This window comes from Rhinopithecus roxellana, chromosome 15, assembly GCF_007565055.1.
Source record: "Rhinopithecus roxellana isolate Shanxi Qingling chromosome 15, ASM756505v1, whole genome shotgun sequence".
Taxonomy (NCBI): domain Eukaryota; kingdom Metazoa; phylum Chordata; class Mammalia; order Primates; family Cercopithecidae; genus Rhinopithecus; species Rhinopithecus roxellana.
This window is the reverse complement of record NC_044563.1, coordinates 30835553-30854684: the sequence shown is the minus strand read 5'-3', so window position 1 is coordinate 30854684 and position 19132 is coordinate 30835553. Positions and strand designations below refer to the sequence as shown.

Genomic DNA, 19132 nt, shown 5'->3' with positions numbered 1-19132 from the left:
CTGAGATCAGACAGATGAGCTTATCCAGGGTCATGTTGCTAAGTAGAAAGCAGTTGGAATTTGAATCCAGACCTAACTTCTAACCCTCTTAACTTAATCATTGCACTACAAAGTTCTGGTTCATGCCAGCCTAGCTTGGATGACCTTAGACAAGTCACTCTAACTTCTATTTATCTTTTACTTTTAGAGACAGCCAAGGCTGGAGTGCAGTGGTGTGATCAGAGCTCACTGCATCTTCAAACTCCCGGTCTCAAGGGATCCTCCCTCCTCAGCCTCTCAAGTAGCTGGGACTACAGTCATGAGCCCCCATGCCCGGCCCCCAAAATCCTATTTATGTAGACTGTTTTTCCCAAAATTAATACTTTGCTCACCTCTTGGTGAACTGATAAATGTGAGAATTATTTGTAAGTAGCAAAGTGGCATACAGATATATAATGTGTACATTTAAACTGAAATTTCTCAATCAGATGAGAGATATATACCAGCAACAGAGTGATGTCTGGCACTAAGCAGGTGCTCAATAATGTGGCTTATATTCATTCCATGGATGAATTTAAGACTTCCGTTGCTGAAGATGCTTTTTTATTGCCACATATGCAAACGGGCGGTAGAGAGAAAGAAGGCAGGCTGTATGTCAGCTTCCTGAGCAAAAGTCCCCAAACCCACTAATTAAACCCAGGGCATTAAAGGGATGTAGCTAGGGAAGAAACCACCTTAGAAAAAGTAGAGTCGAAGTAGATGTTGAATTCTCCAAATTCTTCCATCCATGCTGCACTTGCATTTAGTCATCTGAGAGTTTTACACTGAATAAATTTTTTTCCCCAAATGATATATAGTCATTATAGAAAAATTAAAAAAAAAAAAAAAACAGAAAGGGAAAAAAATTCACATCATCCATAATCCTTCCCCTCTTCCTTCACCTCCAGAGATAACCTAACCATTAGGCATGTCCATCTGTTTCTTTTTCTTCAAAGCAATTTTTACATGCTTGAATTCATAGTGATACATGAAAGGTAATGCTTTACTTTTCCACTGACCGTCAGGGAATACACATTTTCTCATGAACTTACAAACTCTTCATGAACATTCATTCTTAAGTCAATTCAGCTGACAAATACGCATCTTCTCTGTGCCAGGTGATGGGGACACAGTAGTGAGCCAGACTCATTGAGTTTCCAATCGACCTTACGTTTAATGGCTGTATGGTATTTTATTGTCCACTTACCAGTGTCCCCTTTGGGTCTATTTTTCAGGTAGCAGGCTTTCTTACCAGGAAAATGCTCCCCAGTTGTATCCCCTTGATGATACCCTAGAATATTAAATAGCATACAAAAGAAACCAGTATGAGCAACATAAATGTGTAACAACACACACATAAACACATTCTAAATGAAACCAAACATAATAAAATTGTGAATTCTCCTGTATTGGTGGGCAGAGATTTCATCAGTTCCTACTTGTTTATTAACATCAATTCTTGAGAGTTCACTATGTAACAAGACAAAATTCAGCTACTCCTGAACCTACCTTTCCTCTTTTTCTTATTTTGTTGGGGAACCTAAGTTAGAAAAACAATCTACCTGCCTGGTTGCCTTGACATGCCTAAAGGGTGGGATGGGGCAGGGGAGGCACAGGTATTATCTGTGAATTTCCTGAGTACTTGGCGGTCTTCCCACCTCCTCCCCTGTCCTGTTCATCCTGTGCTCTGGAGCCAGCCAGGCATGTGACACACGCCACCCTTGCAGCCTCAGTCTCTAGTAGGATGTGGGTTTTTGTGTGTTGTAGTCCTAGTTGCAGCTGCAGAGCCTTATTAGGGAATGTATAGGAGGAAATGGAAGGACTTCCCTCCCACTCACACCAGTCCTGTCACAGATGCCCCAGGTCACCTCCTGGCCTCAGGGCCTGTCTGCATTTAGAACTGCTGGATTAATTTTCACATCATTCTGATGTTCCCCAAGCTCCTCTGAAATTAGGTTGTTTAAAAAAGAAGGCCAAAGTTTAAAGACTCCTGTCTAGGGCAGTGCTACCTATGAACTGGCTGGCTGTGGATTTGTTCTGCAAACTGTATTCAATTTCATTTTCTCACACCTACCATGCCAGAACCTGGCTCATTATAGGCATCCAGGTGATGTCTGTTGAAGGAGTGTATACCCTGGGAGGCACCTTACTGAGCCAATCCCCACTGGGCTTACAATCCAGTAACTGTGCACTTCACAAAGAAAGGGACTAGGACTTCTTATCCAGGTCTCCCTTTGGTTAAGCTTAGTGCCTGGCACATACTGGGCATTCAGAAACCTTCTTAGATAAAAAAATGAATTCTGCATACCCATACAATGGCATATCATTCAGCCATAAAAAGGAATGGATTTCTAACACATGCTACAATATGGAAGAACCTTGACAACATTATGCAAGGTGAAATAAGCCAGACTAGTACTGTCTGATTCCACTTACATGAAGTACCTAGAATCATTAAATTCATAGAGACAAAGTATAATAGTGGTTACTAGGGGCTGGGAGAGAAGGAATGGAGGAGTTAATGTTAAATGGGTACAGACCTTCTATTTAGGATGATGAAAAGAATTTGGAGATGGATAGTGGTGGTGAAAGTAATCAAAAGTAATGGCAAAAACAGCACTTTCTTTTGCACCAACCAAATACTTACTGCTACTGAATTATATGCTTAAAAGTGGTTAAAATGGTAACTTTCGTGTTATGTATATTTTACCACAATAAAAAGACTGCCACGAAAAAAGGAAAAGAGAAGACAAATATCCCTTTTCTTTACGTCTACTTCTCTCCATCTGTTAAGCCTCCCTTTTTCTTTCAAACCTGGATAATGGGAGCTGTGAGATTCCTCTTTGAGGAATTCTCCCTGCCAAGGATTGGACATCAGTGGAGGTCCCACTGGGGGCTGCTAAGTTCACAGCCTTTCCTCTTGTCAGGGTCCCAGGGCTGAACAGGACCTGCCCTTGTTTTAACTGAGGGCACCCTGGTACGCTGTCCTTTGATTTCTGCAGCAGCAAAACAAAGAGCCACTTATGTAAGCACCAAGTCATGTCCAAAATCTGCCTCACCTGTCCACCGAGACAGAAGTCCTGCCATGATCTTTCTTCTGCCCTGTCAGGCTCTCTTTGCATGATAGATGGGTGTCACGTTTCTTACAGCCGCGTAGAAGGAAACAGATTGAAAATATTCCCCTTCCTGCTATGAACTTGTTTACAAGATTAAAGGCAGGTATGCTTGAGAGGGCTGGGCAGACACTGTAGGATTATTTTTAATATTTCAGAGCACACCAAGTTCAAAAACTGGTCATGATGTCTTTTGTTTCTTGGTTTCTAAAGCAAACTCTGCTTACACTACCTCCTTTCCAGCAGGGGAAAGGAAAATCGTTAACAGAGGCTTAATTCTGACACTTGTTCTTTATTAGTTACAAAAAAGGGACACAGCGGGTGTGTTTGTAAAGATGTCCGCGTGTGCTGCCTGGGTTTAAGAAGCCCCCATGAGTAGCTCATGGGGCTCAGGTGACTACCTCAGGCACAATTTGTTCCTTTCCTGTCCATGACACACAGACCACATTATTCACTCAGGCCTGCCTTTTATCAAAACAATATCTCTTTTCATCCCAAGGACCTCATAACGAAAGACCAAGCTACAAAGTCGTAGTGAAGAGATGGGACCAGACAGCTGGTGAAAGAGAAGCCAGCACTGCCCTTTGGAGGCAGCTGGGCCGGTGGTTTGGGCTAGCCAGGCTTCCCAAGCAGCTGCACAGGGTGGAAATCTTGCCCTGATGTTAAGTTTTCCTTCCCTCTCCTAGCGATGTCAATTGGTGTGTGTGTGTCTCTTTGCTGCACAAGGTGTGAAGTTGCTCTGTGGGCTAATGCAAGACATCTTTTGCATTGTGCAGAAGAGGAACTTCCAGGCTGCCCAGAGGAGGGACTTGGGAGTTGGGGGTGGGATGGTGCTTGCCTTCCCAAACAAAATCCAGAGCTAAGAAGGGAAAATGAGGCAGGGAGGGGAGGGAGCAGGGGCCAGGTGTCTGCCTTTCATCTGGATATTCAGGATGACACATGTGGTGCCAGGGAAACTGCTATTTCTAACTGACGGGGAAGCTTCACAGTCAAGGGAGGGCTGAGCTGTCAGGTGAGCTAGAGATCAGGAATTATCATGACAGCTTCATGGCATGTGAAAGGCGCTGTGAAGTGCAGTATGATTTTAACCAGCGGTGGTTAAATTAGCTTCTCTTGGACCTGGTGTGATGTGCAGTCGGAGAGGGGCCGATGGTGGCTAGGAGTGCCAGGCGTGAAGAAGGTTGCAGTTCAGAAGGGCTACTACCATTTAGAAAAGAAAGTGTATGTGAAAATTGGCTCTCCGTTTCTGACTTTTGCTTAATAGAGGTGCCAGGCAGCAGTGATGGCATTAATTAGTAGCTTGTCAATTCCTTCGGTGAACCTCTCTGCATCCCCTGTTATAAATATTCCAAGGACCCAAAGTAACCCCTTGTCTGAACTTCCCCAATTTAAGATCTTGTCAAAATCTAACCACCTGTACTAGCTGGCTAAGCAGCCTTGACTAACCGTTTTGCCCTGTGCTCTTGCATTCCACAGGATTGTCTATGCAAGACTGAGCCAGTGAGGGAAGGAGCAAATGAGCGAGTGAGCGAATGGCTTTCTGAGAAACTTCCACTCAAAAGTGAACTGAGAAAGTGCCTTTTAATAAGTAATCAGCCAGAGGAAATCAGGCTTTGTCTAGCCATCCAGTAGTGCTTGCCTATTCATTGGGGACTTTTCAAAAGTCTGGAGCAGGAGGGTCTATGATTTGATGAGCCATTGCTTGGGAAATTCTAGGAAGAAAAAAATAATGTGAGCAATTTTGTGTGTGTCTGTATGTATGTACACACACGTACATATGTTAATACATATCATATGTAAATTAAAGGCGGTACATTAACCCTCTGTGCCAAAAATTTTACAAAAGTTCACTCACTTTATCCACATAGGCAAACATTCTGTTTTTATTTGTAAAACTGAAGTCCAGAGAAGCCAATAATTGGCCAGTCTGGAACTTGAACGTGGGTCTGTTTGACTCCATAATCCATGCTCTTAACCACTGCCATCAGAATAAGAATGGCTAACTTTTTAAGAGCCTGCAGGTCCTCGTTACGCTAAGTGGCACAGCCAGCCTGCCAGCTCCTAAAGTCTGGGTGCTATGTGATCTTTGCACTTTCCCCTTCACAGCTTCTGTGCCAAATCCAAGCAGAGCTGCCCCAAGGCTTCCAAGCTGTAATTCCTGCAGAAGGTGCCCAGGAGACCATAATAATAAGAACCCAAGTCTTTGTGATGCAGCCAGCTCAGGACCTGTCTGTGCATTGAAAATTTGTGGATGTTGATTTGTAACACCAGGGCTGTGACGCTGAGTAGCCCACCTGAGGATAACAGGCACCAATGTCCTGTTTCCAAATCCTGCTTTCCTAGGACGCACCCAGCCCCCACTGAAGTTTGTGGGGGAGTAAATAGCTATTCACCTGTCCAAGCCTCCCTGGATTTATGGCTTGGCAGCTCCCTTCTGCCTGCACCACCGTACTGTGTACTGCAAACACAGATGACCTTTGCAGCGATTTCGTCCCAACTTGCTTCCTTAAAGAAAACCTGTTTTGTATTGACATTGTTTGGAGTAAGTTCTGCCTATGTTAACTCCCTTAGCCCCTGCCCCTGGAATTTCAGCCCAGGGAGGCCAAGTGCTTGCAATTTCAAGAGCAAGGGGGAGGGTGCCTTGAAAGCATACCCAGCTTCCATCCATCTGAGTCTTTGGTCCAGTGGCTTCAGGCAGATGGAGTTGCTCCCCTTCCTTCTAGTTTTCGAGTCTCTCCCTAGAAGGGAAGAGGTTGCAGGCTCAAACTGGCCCACTGGCAATAGGGTGCTTTGTGGGACATTTTCTTACAAGTTGGTTTCCATGTGGTATCTGTTAGTCACAGCTAATTATTAAGTCCTTTGGCTGAAGCAATAGACATTGTTCCCTTGGATTCCCCCCTCCTCCTTCCCCCCCTCGCCCCCTATTGCTACACAACAAAATCCATTGTGGGGCTCTGGAGGTTGGCTGTGCACGTATTTTCCAGTGAACCCCTGATGGGCTCACTGCTGGGGTTTCATGTTTCAGGTTGAAACTCAACTGGATAAAGCATTATTCATTGGCACTGACACATTCAGTGTTCTGCTCTGTATAGATATTTCTGTCACACTAGACTTGGTCCCTCACAAGCAGTTTAGGTAATTCACTGAGAGCAATTCACTGCAATTACTCAGAACACGGATAATCTGCACAGAACTATAAAATATCAGGATTTTTAGATTGTGGAAAGATCATCAAGTGGCAGGTTTGGCCAGCTGTGCTCAGAGGTGCAGGTTGGAAAGGAGGAGGGAGCTGAGTGAGTGAGCAGGCTCCAAGTTTCTTCTTCCCAGTCCCCACCTTTGCATTTGCCTGCTTTGTGCATTGTATTTCTGCATAAGATTTCTACAACCTAAAAGCAATCTTGAAATCCAGTAATTGAGTCTATTCACTCATTCATTTCTCAGGTGAGGAAACTGAACCAGTGAGGAGCTTTTGCTAACCTAAGTTTCAGGTGAACCAGTGAATTAATAGCATGAAAATTAGCACACACATCTCCCCACTTCTGTATGCCCCATTTGTTATGCTACGCTGAGATAATTCTGGAATCCATCAGTGGGCTGGTTTTCCCACTGCCTGCCACTGTCTTATGGAAACACCTTACCTAGAGGATTTAGAGGACTGGAAAGCCCCCAGAACAGCCATATCATACTATGTTTTACCAAAGGCCACCACAGTTGCACAATTCCATGGCACCTCTTGGAGTTGTACAGTACACAGACTAAGATACTGTATGAAACAGCCTTATTTTTACTTTACCTATGTGAGAGCAAAAACTGAAATTTGGCTAGTAGGTTTTGGTCAGCATTGTGCAATGGAAGAACCCAAGCTTTGGAGCCAGCAGATCCAGGTTCAGATCTTGGCTCTACTACTTACTGGTCCTGGGAACATGGACAAGTTACTTGATATCCCTGATGTTCAAGTTTTTAACTAAAAATAGAGTTGATAATACCTACCTTAAAAATTGCCGTGAAGAACTAAATCCAATAACTTATGTAAAAGCTCTATGTAAAAGCACATGAAGGCCGTGATAAATGTTTTTTTTTTTTCTTTTTCCTGGAATAGAACTGTTCTTCTTCTCACACATAAGGATCTGAGTTGAAATAAAAGACAGACATTGTTAAAGTTCACCCTTAACTTGGAAACTTCTGGATTTTGTCACAGTTTAACATTAACCGAATGAAATTTGGGGTCTCTATAAATATAGGCCATAGGTTTGTCTTATCTTTTACAGAGCACTTATAAAACTGAGGATTTCCTGGGGGCATATGGCTTTGGAGTTTTAAGAGAAAACTCTGCAAGGGAAAACCGGCAAGACTGAAAAATTTAAGCCCTGTTCCTTTGCCTCTGGAAGCCCCTGGGTGTCCCGTGGGATCAAAGGTTGACTGTCCTCGCTGACAGCAAAATCAGATCCCCTCGTTGTACCAACTACCTGAGTGTGTTTGAGACTTGTTAAAACCCTTCTTTATCAGATGTCCAGATGAGAACCATAGGCCCAGAAACTTGTTTTCAAAATCTAGCAAAACAGATGCTTTTGCTTGTTTTTCTCTGCCTCTCTTTGTCCAAAATGTTCACTGAGTTTTCATTGGGTTTTGAAGTTGCCTTTTTGTTTTGTTTTTACTTTTAAGACAAACCTTAGAAGAGGGTTACTGTAAAATGAAGGGGAAGGATGGGCATCCCGAATGAGAAAAGCTCTATTTTAGACTCTAATAAAAATGTTTAAGAACCTGAAGGTGAAGAATCTTAAAGGACGAGAGAGAAAGACCAATTCGTTGAACTCTAATAGGGTCTACCTGGCATTATCCCCAGGCTTCCAATGCCAGATGCCTCCCAAGCAAATTGAGGTAGGAAAGAGAGCACTACCTTCTCCTCTCTAAAAGCACTGCATCTAACTGAGCAAGGCAGTGCGGCTGGGGTGGGGCTGTGTTGCCTGACCATGTGCCGTATGTCAGCTGAGACCCAGGGCCACTCCCAGTGCCTGCATTTTATAGCCAGCTCAGATGTTGTAGGTACTGTATCAATTCTCTATTTCTGCTCTATCAAGTCACAGCAACTTCAGTGGCTTCTAACAGCACGTATTTATCTTACAAATACATTGGTCAGAAGTCTGACATGGGTCTCACTGGACTAAAATCCAGGTGTCAGCAGGGCTGTATTTTTTTGGAGGGTCTATAGGAAGATCTGAGTTTTTCTTAACTTCTCCAGCTTCTACAAGTTGCCCACATTCCTTGTCTCCTAGTCTCCTTCTGTGTTCAAAGCCATCAATAGCAGGTTGAGTCCTTCTCACATTGCATCACTCTGATCTTCTTTTCCACCTCCCTTTTCCACTTTTAGGGACCCTTGGGGTTACGTTGGGCTGGCCTAGATAATCCAGGATAATCTTAGTATCTTCAGGTCAGCTGAATTCCATCAGTGACCTTAATTTCCCTTTGCCATGTACAGTAACATTCACAGGTTCCGGGTATTAGGATGTGGACATCTTGGAGTGGAGGAGACATTATTGCTTATCCCAAGTGCATACAATAATTGTATATATTGGGACTTCTTAAGTTTCAAGAAACAGGATCTAACTAAAGTTAATAAAAAGAACAAGATTTTATTGGCTCGTAGAAGGAAAAGTTCAGTTGGCTTCGGGTAAAGCTGGATCCACGCGTTCAACAACATCATTAGAGCCCTCTCTTTTTATGTCTGGGGTTTCTTGTGGTAGTTTCTCAAGCAAGGGCTATCTATAGGACAGATAAAATAGCTCCCTGGCAATTCCAGGCTCATATAAGTCTTAAGACTCAGGATCCCAGAGAGAAAAACCATGACCTCTTCTTAGATAGCACCAACCAAAGCCTGATGGTGACCCTCGTTGACACAACTTGGGTCATATGTACATCCCTGAGACCCAGTCTAGAGCAGCGATGGAATCAGTTTTACCAGAAGCACATGTACTGAGTGGGAAAGGGTGGTTCTCCAAACGAACTCAGATGTTGTCACCAAAAGATGGAGGCAAGATCTGAACAGGCAAAAACAATAGGTGTCCACTCCACCATGTTATTACTGGATTTCAGAACCATGAAATTGACATATTATTCCAGTTCAGAGCTCATTAGGCTTCAAGCAACAAGATACCCAAACTTGAAAGAGTACAGAAGAGTCTCACCCAGAGCAAGGAGTAAATTAATTCAGATAGTATATAAGAAGAGGAATTGCATGGTGGTAAACATTGGTTTTGGAACCAGACCGCCTGGGTTTATATCCAAGTTGTTAATTGTGTTTACCTAACCTCTCTGTGCCTCAGTTTCCTCATTGTAAAGTAGAGATGATAATAGTGCCCACCTCGTGAGTTTGCTGCAAGGCTTAAATGAGTTAATACAAATAAAGTGCTTAGAATGGTACCTTGACACAGAAAAAGCATTAAATAAAACAATAGCTATAATAATTCTTCTTCTTCTCATATTCTTATTTCTGTTATGAGCAAGCACCCTGGGCATGTCTTAAGGATTTGGAAAGTGGTTAGGAAGCAAGTCTGATACTTTCCTGGTTTCTCCTTTTCTGGCTAGGGCTACACAGTCTCCTCTCTGGAACTTTCTCCACCATATCAGCATGAACTGAAGTTTGCACGTGTACCACAGATTTTTGTATGGCTTTCGATGACCATTCTTCTCCCTCTGGTCTTGACTATATGTGTCCACCACCAAATGAATGCTGTGTCAGTGTTTCTAAGTTCAAATTCTTGAAAGAATCTGATTAGTCTGGCCAGTGACTGGCTTTAAATAAGGGTGCACTCCATTTGATTAGCTGTGACTGACAAGGTTAGGGTCACCTTATACACAGGTTTACCTCTTTCATTTGGCATGGAAGGGGCGGGTTAAGCTGAAAGGGTTAAGTTGGGCTTGGCCAGAAAATTGACCAACTTGTTTGTTACATGTATGTCTTAGCAAATTAGAATTTACCCACAGAACAAAATAGAACAGTTTTAAAGAATACTGATAAGATCTAGACGTTTTGGAATAGGATGACACTGGGAACTACTTAGTTCTAATGTGATTTAGCCTATAGTATTTGCAGAGAGAAATTGATCAGTCTCCTATTACAATGGTAGAGACATTTTCAGCACCAATCAGAAATGCTCAGTGGATGGACAAAGACTCATTCCTTTCTACATGGAACATCAATCTCAAAAACTCATTCCTGGAGCAGAAGTTCCTGGGATTGGAAAAAGCTCACGTTCGTTGTCAGGAGAGTAGATTCCAGAGTGACCAGAGATGTCCCCAAATCTTCCTTTTGGTGGCAGGAGAAAAGTTCTACATTTACTTTCTGTTTACTATGTTCCTTCTCACTTTTCAGAGCCCCCATATTTTTTTGGAAATCTCACTCCAGGGTATACAAACCATCTTAATGGACAGAGGTGTCTGTATCAGAGCCCTCATCATTTTCTCCAAGGACTTAGTGAGAATCTTTCTGAAGAAGTAGTTCCACAGTGATTGCGAGGGAGAAGGAGTACTGCAGAATTTCTTAGCTGTGAGGCACTACAGGAAGGGTGGAAATGCTTTGGATCAGGGCTGGGTATCTTAGGAAGCACTGAGATTTGGGGGAAGACAAAGCATTGTCAAGATTTTGATAGAGGCCTGCTGGGAAAGTCTCCACTGTAAAGGCTCCTGTGCCCCTTTCTAGTGGAACAATTCGTAGGCTCCACGCTTGCTTTCAAATGGATTGGTTTTGAAGCAGTCAACAAAAAAGCATCCTGCTGCCAGGGCCAACCATCAAAAAGAGAAAAGAGAGCAATGCAAACCGTGGGGGAATGTGCGAGAGAGAAATATTGCAGAGCGGAGCCGTGGCTCTGCTGGCCTGATACCATGTGCATTATCTCCCCCAAAGGACCCCGTGGTTTAATGGATGGGGCTTTAACCTACCCAGAGGTCAGTCTCTGCTGGACAAGTGGAACCTCATCCCTGAGGGCATTGACATACTCATGACACATGGACCTCCTCTAGGTAAGTGAAGCAAAGGTTGTCCTTTGTCATCCAGATGCCTTTTTTTTCCAGGCATAATGAATAATGTTTCAGGGACATAATCATTTTCCTCCAAAAAAAAAAAAAAAAAAAAAAGTGAATACGAAAAGAAAAGTCAATGTCTTTAAAGAAACTCAGTATGATAATTAAACTCAGCAGTTCTGCTGGGCTTACAGGTGTTCTTGAAATTAAATTTTTTGATTTAGTCAAGTCAGGGAAAAATCAAATGAGTATGGTGCACCACAGTCTTTTGAGCTTGATAATTTATTTTAAGAACTGTATTCACTTTGGAGTAAGGGGGTGGGGTAGAGAAAGGAAGGAAGATACAGACCTCCCAATCACAGGGCTTTTGAATGGCAATGAAATGATGGAAATTTTTGTTCAAAGGAGCTCATTTTCCTTTTCCATGTAATGCTGGAACCTGGGAGACCTTTAAAGTTTAACATTTGAGCTGATAATTTTAGAAAAGAATCCTTTTTTTTAAGCTGAGGTATTCCAGTAAGCACTTACGCTGAAAGTGACTTACGGATACTTATCCTACAGGCACATGGAGCCGGCATCCAGATTTACATTGTCTGTGTGCTTCAAAGCCTACCCACTAGTGAGCCACATGACGGGTCAGAGAATGATCATTTGACTTACTATCTTCTAATTTTTCACGAACTTGTTATCTGTTGGTTTAGCTACAGAACATTCTTCAACAAGGACTACCACCCTGATTCCACATCTACTCAGTACTCATTATGCCAGCACCCTTTCTAAACAACTAAGGTGTGCTCAAGAAATTCAGATGTTCCACTTTTAATAGAAGAGTGTTCGATTTTTTCTTTCTTTTTAAAATTGGGGCTAAACACACACACATACACACATATCACATGAAATCTACCCTTTTAACATATTTTTCAGTGTACAGTGCTTAAAGAGTTTCTTAATCATGTTGGTTTGGAGAGGGGGGAAAACACTTTATACAAATATAAATAATTTCCACAAATTTTCCTGTGGTTTGGGGTTTTTATCCATGTTACTCCCCTCCTCTGTCATCCCTAAAAAGAAAAAGAAAAAGCTAACCTTCATTTCCTAATGCAGGTTTAACCTTTGTAGATATTTTCTCCTCCAAGGCACTTGGTGCTTCTCTCCTTCTCTTGCAAGGGAAGTGGCCCATGTTTCACAAAGAAACAGTGGAAGTGAGCACCACAGCTGAGGCCATAGTGGCACATTTTAGTAATGGGGGAAGTAAGAGAAGAAGAGCCAGCTCTCTTGCAGACATGGGAATTGTACAGATTTGCACAGGATCAGCAGTTCCTCACTTTTTTAACACTTCAGAATCACCATTCCCATGCTTTTTCATCATCCCCAGACCACCCCAACCCATGTTTTAAAATATTACACTTGTCAACAACCTTTATCAAGTCATAATTAATTAAGTTCCCTATTTTACAACCGTTAGAGTAGCTACATCATTAAATTGCTAGGTAAATATTCTGATGAGCATGAGTTACCCAGTGAGAGCACCCTACAGAGTTATCTTTTCAGCTACCTTCATCCTTTTGTCTGAGCAGCCTAATTGAGTGCAGGCATGATTTCCCTTTGGTTGTTTATTTCAAGGGACTTGGACATCTTCAGCAGAGAAACATTTACATGACTGGGGTATTATTTGAAATATAACTTTGAACAGAACAAACTTACCAAGTCATTGATTTTGGTATAAAAGCAAATGGCAATAAGAGTAACTCTGAACTGTAGACTCCAAGGGTTTTAGACATCCCAGGAACTCTTAATAGGGAAGCTAGCATCCCTCTCTTTATGGTAAAGGTGGAGTAAATGAGAGAGTGGCTGTGAGTAGAGAATAGTGACAGCTACATCAAGGAGTTCCCAAATAAAAGGTCAGGCAAAGTTTTCATAAGGTATTATTGAATCTTAGTTAATACAGCTATCGGGATTCTTGTGAAAACGTGACATCAGAGAGGGGAGTGGAAAGATTGGCTTTGAATTTCTTCCTACTGGTGAGGGGCGCCACACTGCTGTGGGACTTCACTATTACGGTATGAGTAAGATGCTTTCTCAGATGTTTGTATATGAAATAGAATATATTCCCCCGTCAGGAAAAACACATGCATGAAGTAATATGCCAGTCAATGTAGCTTAAGGATTCTGCCCCACCATTTAAACACTTTTGAAAATGCTGAATAGATTTTTGCTAGCGACCTCACTTCCATCTATTCTCAGACTCCCTGGTCACTCCTTAAACCCCTGCAAATGTGTCTTTACAGAGACGCTAAACGTTCACGTGTGCAGTTTGGCCCGACAAAGCAGAAAGCTGTTCCTTACCGCCCAGTTATTTCTAAATAATAGAAATAACCTAATGGTGCTGTGGAATGGATTTCCAGAGATTACAATTTAGCCTTTCATCCTACCTGCCTTCTTTATGCCCTATCCTGCTGAGGCGTATGGATTCCATTCCAGGCCATAATCATCCAGATAGCTGACTTTTGCTATAATTGATGTCAGTTTTTATGGATTTTCTGCATTAAGTGTAGAACTAAGTGGCTTTTACTTTAAAAGTAGTCAATTAGCCCCAGCTTGCTGGATGCCACTGTGAGGTCACATTTTGCCTGTCGCTGGAGAGGACAGGACCACAGCAACAACCTGGCTTTCCAAAGCTTTGGTCATCGGGAACCACAAGAGGTAAGACTTAGTGTATCTAAAGAGAGCTGGGTATCTTGTGACCAGTTTACAGGCAGCCCCTCCCAGTCCTTCTTCTTTGAATCATCTTAGAAGTAAACTGCTATAAGAAAGATATAATAAAAAAGAGAAAGTAACTGAATTGATGGAGAAAGAGATATTATGGGACTGCCGGGAATAAATGTCATTGAGCTCATGAAGAAGATTTGAAACCCGTGGCTGAATAAATCAAATCTCTTACAGAAAAAAAAAAAATGTTAATTAACAGGAAGAAAAAAAAAAAGGAAACCAAAAAAAAAATTTCAAGAACCTAAAGAAGACAAAGTGACGAGTGAAAAGTTTCTTAAAAGCCATTGTGAGCTTTAATGGAAAGGCTAGGATTACAGATAATGTAATAAACCCTCTGTGAGTTATGGCTTCCTGAAAGTCTAAATGAAACCTTACCTGAAGAAAGAAAATTAAGTGTATTGATTGCATTTTGCCCTTAGGTTTTCGAGACTGGGTTCCAAAGGAGCTTCAAAGAGTGGGCTGTGTGGAGCTGTTAAACACGGTTCAGAGGCGAGTCCGGCCCAAGCTCCATGTGTTTGGTGGAATCCATGAAGGTAAGAACAGCGGAAAAGAATTCAAAATATGTTATATCTCTATCCATGATCTCAGTCTACAACTAGGAATAACTGGAGTAGTTGTTTTCAAACTTTTTAGCAGCGGGACCCTTTTATAAGATGAAGTCTTATGAGAAATATCTGCATATAAAACTGATAAATATTTTATATGGACCTTCTCTCTTGTAAGCAGAGTGGAAAGTAGGAAGCACGTCTGGTCTACTTTATTGCAAACCCAGCATTCCCCCCGGCAGCTTCTGGAATCTCAGGGCTTTAACGAGGAATGTTTGATAACCACTGCTTTAGAGCAACTCCGATGTACAAAAGGAGTCATTTTCTCCTTAAGAGAGTTAGAAGAAAAGGTCTGGATATTAGAAGATATTTTAAGCCTGTATAGTCCCCGCCTACCTGTAAATATTGTGTTTCATACGGAATTAACACAAAAGACCCAGGAAGACAAGGCATTCTCTGAAAAATAGCTTGGGACATGCAGTGAAAGGTATGTAACAGAAGTGGCGGGAACCTGCACATTTGCAGGTAGACTTTTCCTTACTAACCTCAGAAAACTATTTCAGACTTCTCAGAAGTCAACAGAGCTATTAGCTCAGGCTGAGGTTAAGCAGAATAATTAAATCTCTCTTAAATGGGAACTGGTCCAGTTGCTGTTTTTCTGCCTTTCAAGGTAAGCTGAGTCAGGTTCACAGAACCAAAAGCCTCACAGGAACCTTCAAGGGATCTGGGTTTTCTCCAACCTGCCTTTTTCAAATCATGGGTAACTGGGCTTTGGGACAGACACACAAAGCCTTCTTTCAGCAAGCCTAAGGGTTTCTGTCCCTAGCTGACTTTCCCAGTTACACACGCTTGTGTGCAATGGCCGTGTTTACGTGGGCAGCCACTATATTCTCTCCAGCTCCTGCTTATGGCAGCTCTCTGGAGTTATTTATGAATCTGCAGTCAAGTTGAGGTGTTTAAGGCTGTGTGCCTGAGGAAGCAAAAAGCAAAGTTGGCTTTTTCAAAGCCCACAAATCCAGTGGCTTCCTGGTTAGGCGGGTAATAAAGAGCATATTGAAAATCATCCTACTGAGGCCAGAGAAAATTCAGCTTGCTCCAAGTGCAGGTACCAGCTGAGTGGGTGGAAAGCAGGGTGCAGCTCCCAGAGAGTGGATGTCAGCCTGCCCTGGCTTTGAGCTGTGCTTCCTGTAAAGGAGGATACTGCCCTAAGGTATGATGGAGGGAACACCAGTGATGGGGGAGTGCCTGAAGGGGAGAGTAGGGAGGTGGGGCCTTATATGTAAACTAAGCAGCATTTCTGGGGGACTGTTATTCTGAAAACAAGTCTGCATTCCTGCAGCATGCCTCTGAGTTTGCATTTTATCTTTAAAAAAAATCATTAATTACCTTTAAACTAGCCAGACAATTGGGGAATTCCACCGAAGCCCCAAAATAATAAACTTGCCTAAAAGGGAGGAGATCATATTCATATAAACTTGTCTCACTTTTATTCACTTAAGACAGCTGAAGAGGGCAGGAAGAGGGCAAATACCAACCTCTTGATGGAGAGAGATAACAAGACTTTATGACCCCAGAACTGAACAGCACAGATTTTAAATGCCTCTTTTCTTTTCTTAAGAGATTTTTCCATTGACCCTCATTAAGTTCTCCACAGGCTTACTCGGAGAAATTTTAGCAAATGTGGAAAAAAGCCTTTTCAGTTACTTCTGTGTATCTTGGTAATTTTATTTTTTTCACAGCTATATTTTTATACACCATAAGAGCCTGATACCCACATAGAATTACAATCTTAGTTGAAGAGGCTATAAGGCAAATATAAGGTATTAAGGGAAATGTGCAAACTTGCGAACATGCTAAACATTTTAACATATTAAAAATTATCAAGGGAACATATATACCAAACACCTAGGGAAACAGCTTTCTCCCAATAAATCACAAAAGGTTTATATTGCACATGGGAAGTGTTTTTGCTTGATCTAGTATCTAGGTAGGCTTAGGAAACAGTGACCTAGGGTGATGTTTCTACACATCACTTGGGCATGCGATTAGTTGACACTTTTGAATGAAATGGAATTGTATTAAAGCCACACAATTCAAAAATCATGTATGGTTAACTTTTGTAAAGGCAGTTAAGAGATTATTTCATAAATAAGTAGATTAAGTGTCTACATTTCTTAACTCTCAATGCAGTATCCTTCCCCCCTCACCTACCCCATATCGCACTTGGAATTTGGTTGTGTTTGCCCCTAAGGAGTAATCCTTCTATCACTCATTTTATTCCCTAGAACTCAACAGTTAACACAAGGCTTTGAAATGAAAATCCTATTTTAAAAGGAAGAAAAAAAGTTTCCCTTTATTCTCCCTAGTAAAGAAATCACAGCCCTTCTTCAACAAGTTTAGCATGGAAATAAAGAAAAAAATAATCGCTCTTAGTTGAAGAGGATTCTGCCGTTTAAAGAAAATAGAGTAAAATTGGGCAGTAGCTTCTGAAAGTCATTATATCTGAGGAGGCTCAACTGAATTTCATCTCACTGCCCACTGACAAAATTTTTTTGTTTTCCTTGCCTGACAGCCCTACATTCCGTCACTCTCATTTGTATATATTACAGTAAATGTGACACTCTCTTCCCACAGGTTATGGCATCATGACCGACGGTTACACAACGTACATCAATGCCTCGACGTGTACAGTCAGCTTTCAACCGACCAACCCTCCAATTATATTTGACCTTCCAAACCCACAGGGTTCCTGAAGCTCTAAATGCCCTATTGGAATGTGAGGGAAGGTCTACAAACTGCCATTTTTCTAATTATAAACTTATATTCTCTTACTTATTTCCAAACCCTGTGAGTTCTTTTTGTAAATTGTTGGAACACAAATGATGCTAGAAGTTGTGCTTCTTCTTTATTTTATTTTATTTTAAATGGGGCATCCATTTGAAATCAGAGGAACATTGTGAATTTGTAAATTGACTTCTGTTTTCTCAAAGGCCATGCCATTGTAAATTGTTAGTGTTCGCCAAAGGACAGCCAAGCTTTCTTTTAAAAAGTGATAAAAGTCTTATTTTAATATGCTTTAAGCTGAAAGAAAAAAATAAGAAACAGGTAGGCAGTGTTTTAAAAACCAACAGAGATTTGCACAACTGTTTAAGAGTATTGTTTGAAATATTTTAGTTTTCGATGTTTTGTTGTTGTTGTTTTCTTGGTAATGCTTCTTTTTTGCAGATATGGTCCCGTTTTATAGCAATCTTCTCAACAGAAGCAGGCATGGAAAAGACGTCTTTTCACACTCTCACTATGAAGAAAGCTGCGTTGAGAAGAAAATGGCTGTCATTTAAAGGATGGTTAACTAGTGAGATTCCTATTGTGGTTATACAAGGTCTCTTGTTTGTTTGTTTCTTTTAAATTATTTTAGCTTTAAAAATACAGAAATGGAATCTGTCAAGAGCAGGTATCTCATACGGTTAAAAAAATGAACATGCAGACTCCTTTTCAATATGGGTTTATATATATAAGTATTTTTTGTGTATTATGACTACGTTAGGAGTTTAATATTGCCAAGGACAGTACAAATGCAAAGGGATGCTGTATAGCAGCACATCAGAAGTCGGAAGGAACTGACATATTTTCTCAGAACTCAAGGTCTTAAAGAGCTTGAGTTAAATCTAGGTACAGTTACAGGCGTGTATAGACTTAAATGGATGCAATGGAAGCTAACTAAAATAAGGCTTAGTTGTCCTTTCTATTTAAATACCCCGAATTGTCTTCTTACTTCCTCTCCCCTCTCCCATTTTGCACTGTGTGTCGATGCAATCTTCGCTAGCACAAAATATTGTCGCTAATAGTCATTTCTGTTTTCCCATTGTAAATGCTGTTGAGCTTTATTCTATTTTACGTTATCTTGTTAATGAAATTTAGGAAAGCAGTTGTTTCTTTAAATTTATTGTGATATTCTATATCTAGCGGCCTTTATATGCAAATAAAATTGCAAGATTTTTAAATTCGTGCTGTTTGGAGGGTTGGCTGGTGGAGGATGGTAGTTTCGTCCTGAGGAAGGAGGGATTTATTCATATGTAGCATCAGTAATGCCTTTCAGAAGAATTAGAGTAAGTGATTTTTTCCCCTAATTTTCAATACATTTGTATTACCCACCATTCACAGGCTGGCAGATAGATCAATAAGGCACTCAGTGTGCCCTTTCCTTCCATCATGCTGTCACCTCTCTCGCCTTAGATTTCATCTGTGGCCGTTGTAATTTCTACAGGAACAGAGAGACTGCAGTTAAGGCTGTGGATGTATTTTGGGCAAGTTTGTGATAGTGAGTTTGGGGAAACAGTCTATCACACAGTAATCACTACACATTCTCATCTTCCCCAAGAGCAGCCACCATCTCCTCCTCACTGGTTGTTTAGTGATGCCCACCCACAAAATGCTGTGGCAACCAAGAGGGGATAGGCAGAAGGGTGGCGAAAAACAGATAAAATAAAAAACATCACACGGAAGAACCACTGAGGCAAAACAGCGTCATCTTGGATCTGCAATGCATCCCCAAAGTCTTATGTGTCAGGGCTCATTGGATTGTCTTCTGGATATATGTTTCTTCCTTTCTACCCATTGTGGATCCTTTGGTGCAATTTCTGAAAGGAATTCTTGATTTCAGTACCAGCAGAA

General features: G+C 41.5%; 1 protein-coding gene across 1 annotated transcript in view; it reads left to right on the top strand.

Moving 5' to 3' along the window:
• Positions 1–18465, top strand: part of MPPED2 (metallophosphoesterase domain containing 2) — a 178772-nt gene extending 160307 nt beyond the window's left edge. The window contains exons 5-7 of the mRNA XM_010358313.2: positions 11032–11147; positions 14336–14449; positions 17096–18465. Coding sequence (XP_010356615.1) covers positions 11032–11147; positions 14336–14449; positions 17096–17214 — 349 coding nt within the window. The 3' untranslated portion in view covers positions 17215–18465. The remainder of the gene's footprint in view (positions 1–11031; positions 11148–14335; positions 14450–17095) is intronic.
• Positions 18466–19132: the final 667 nt, after the last annotated feature.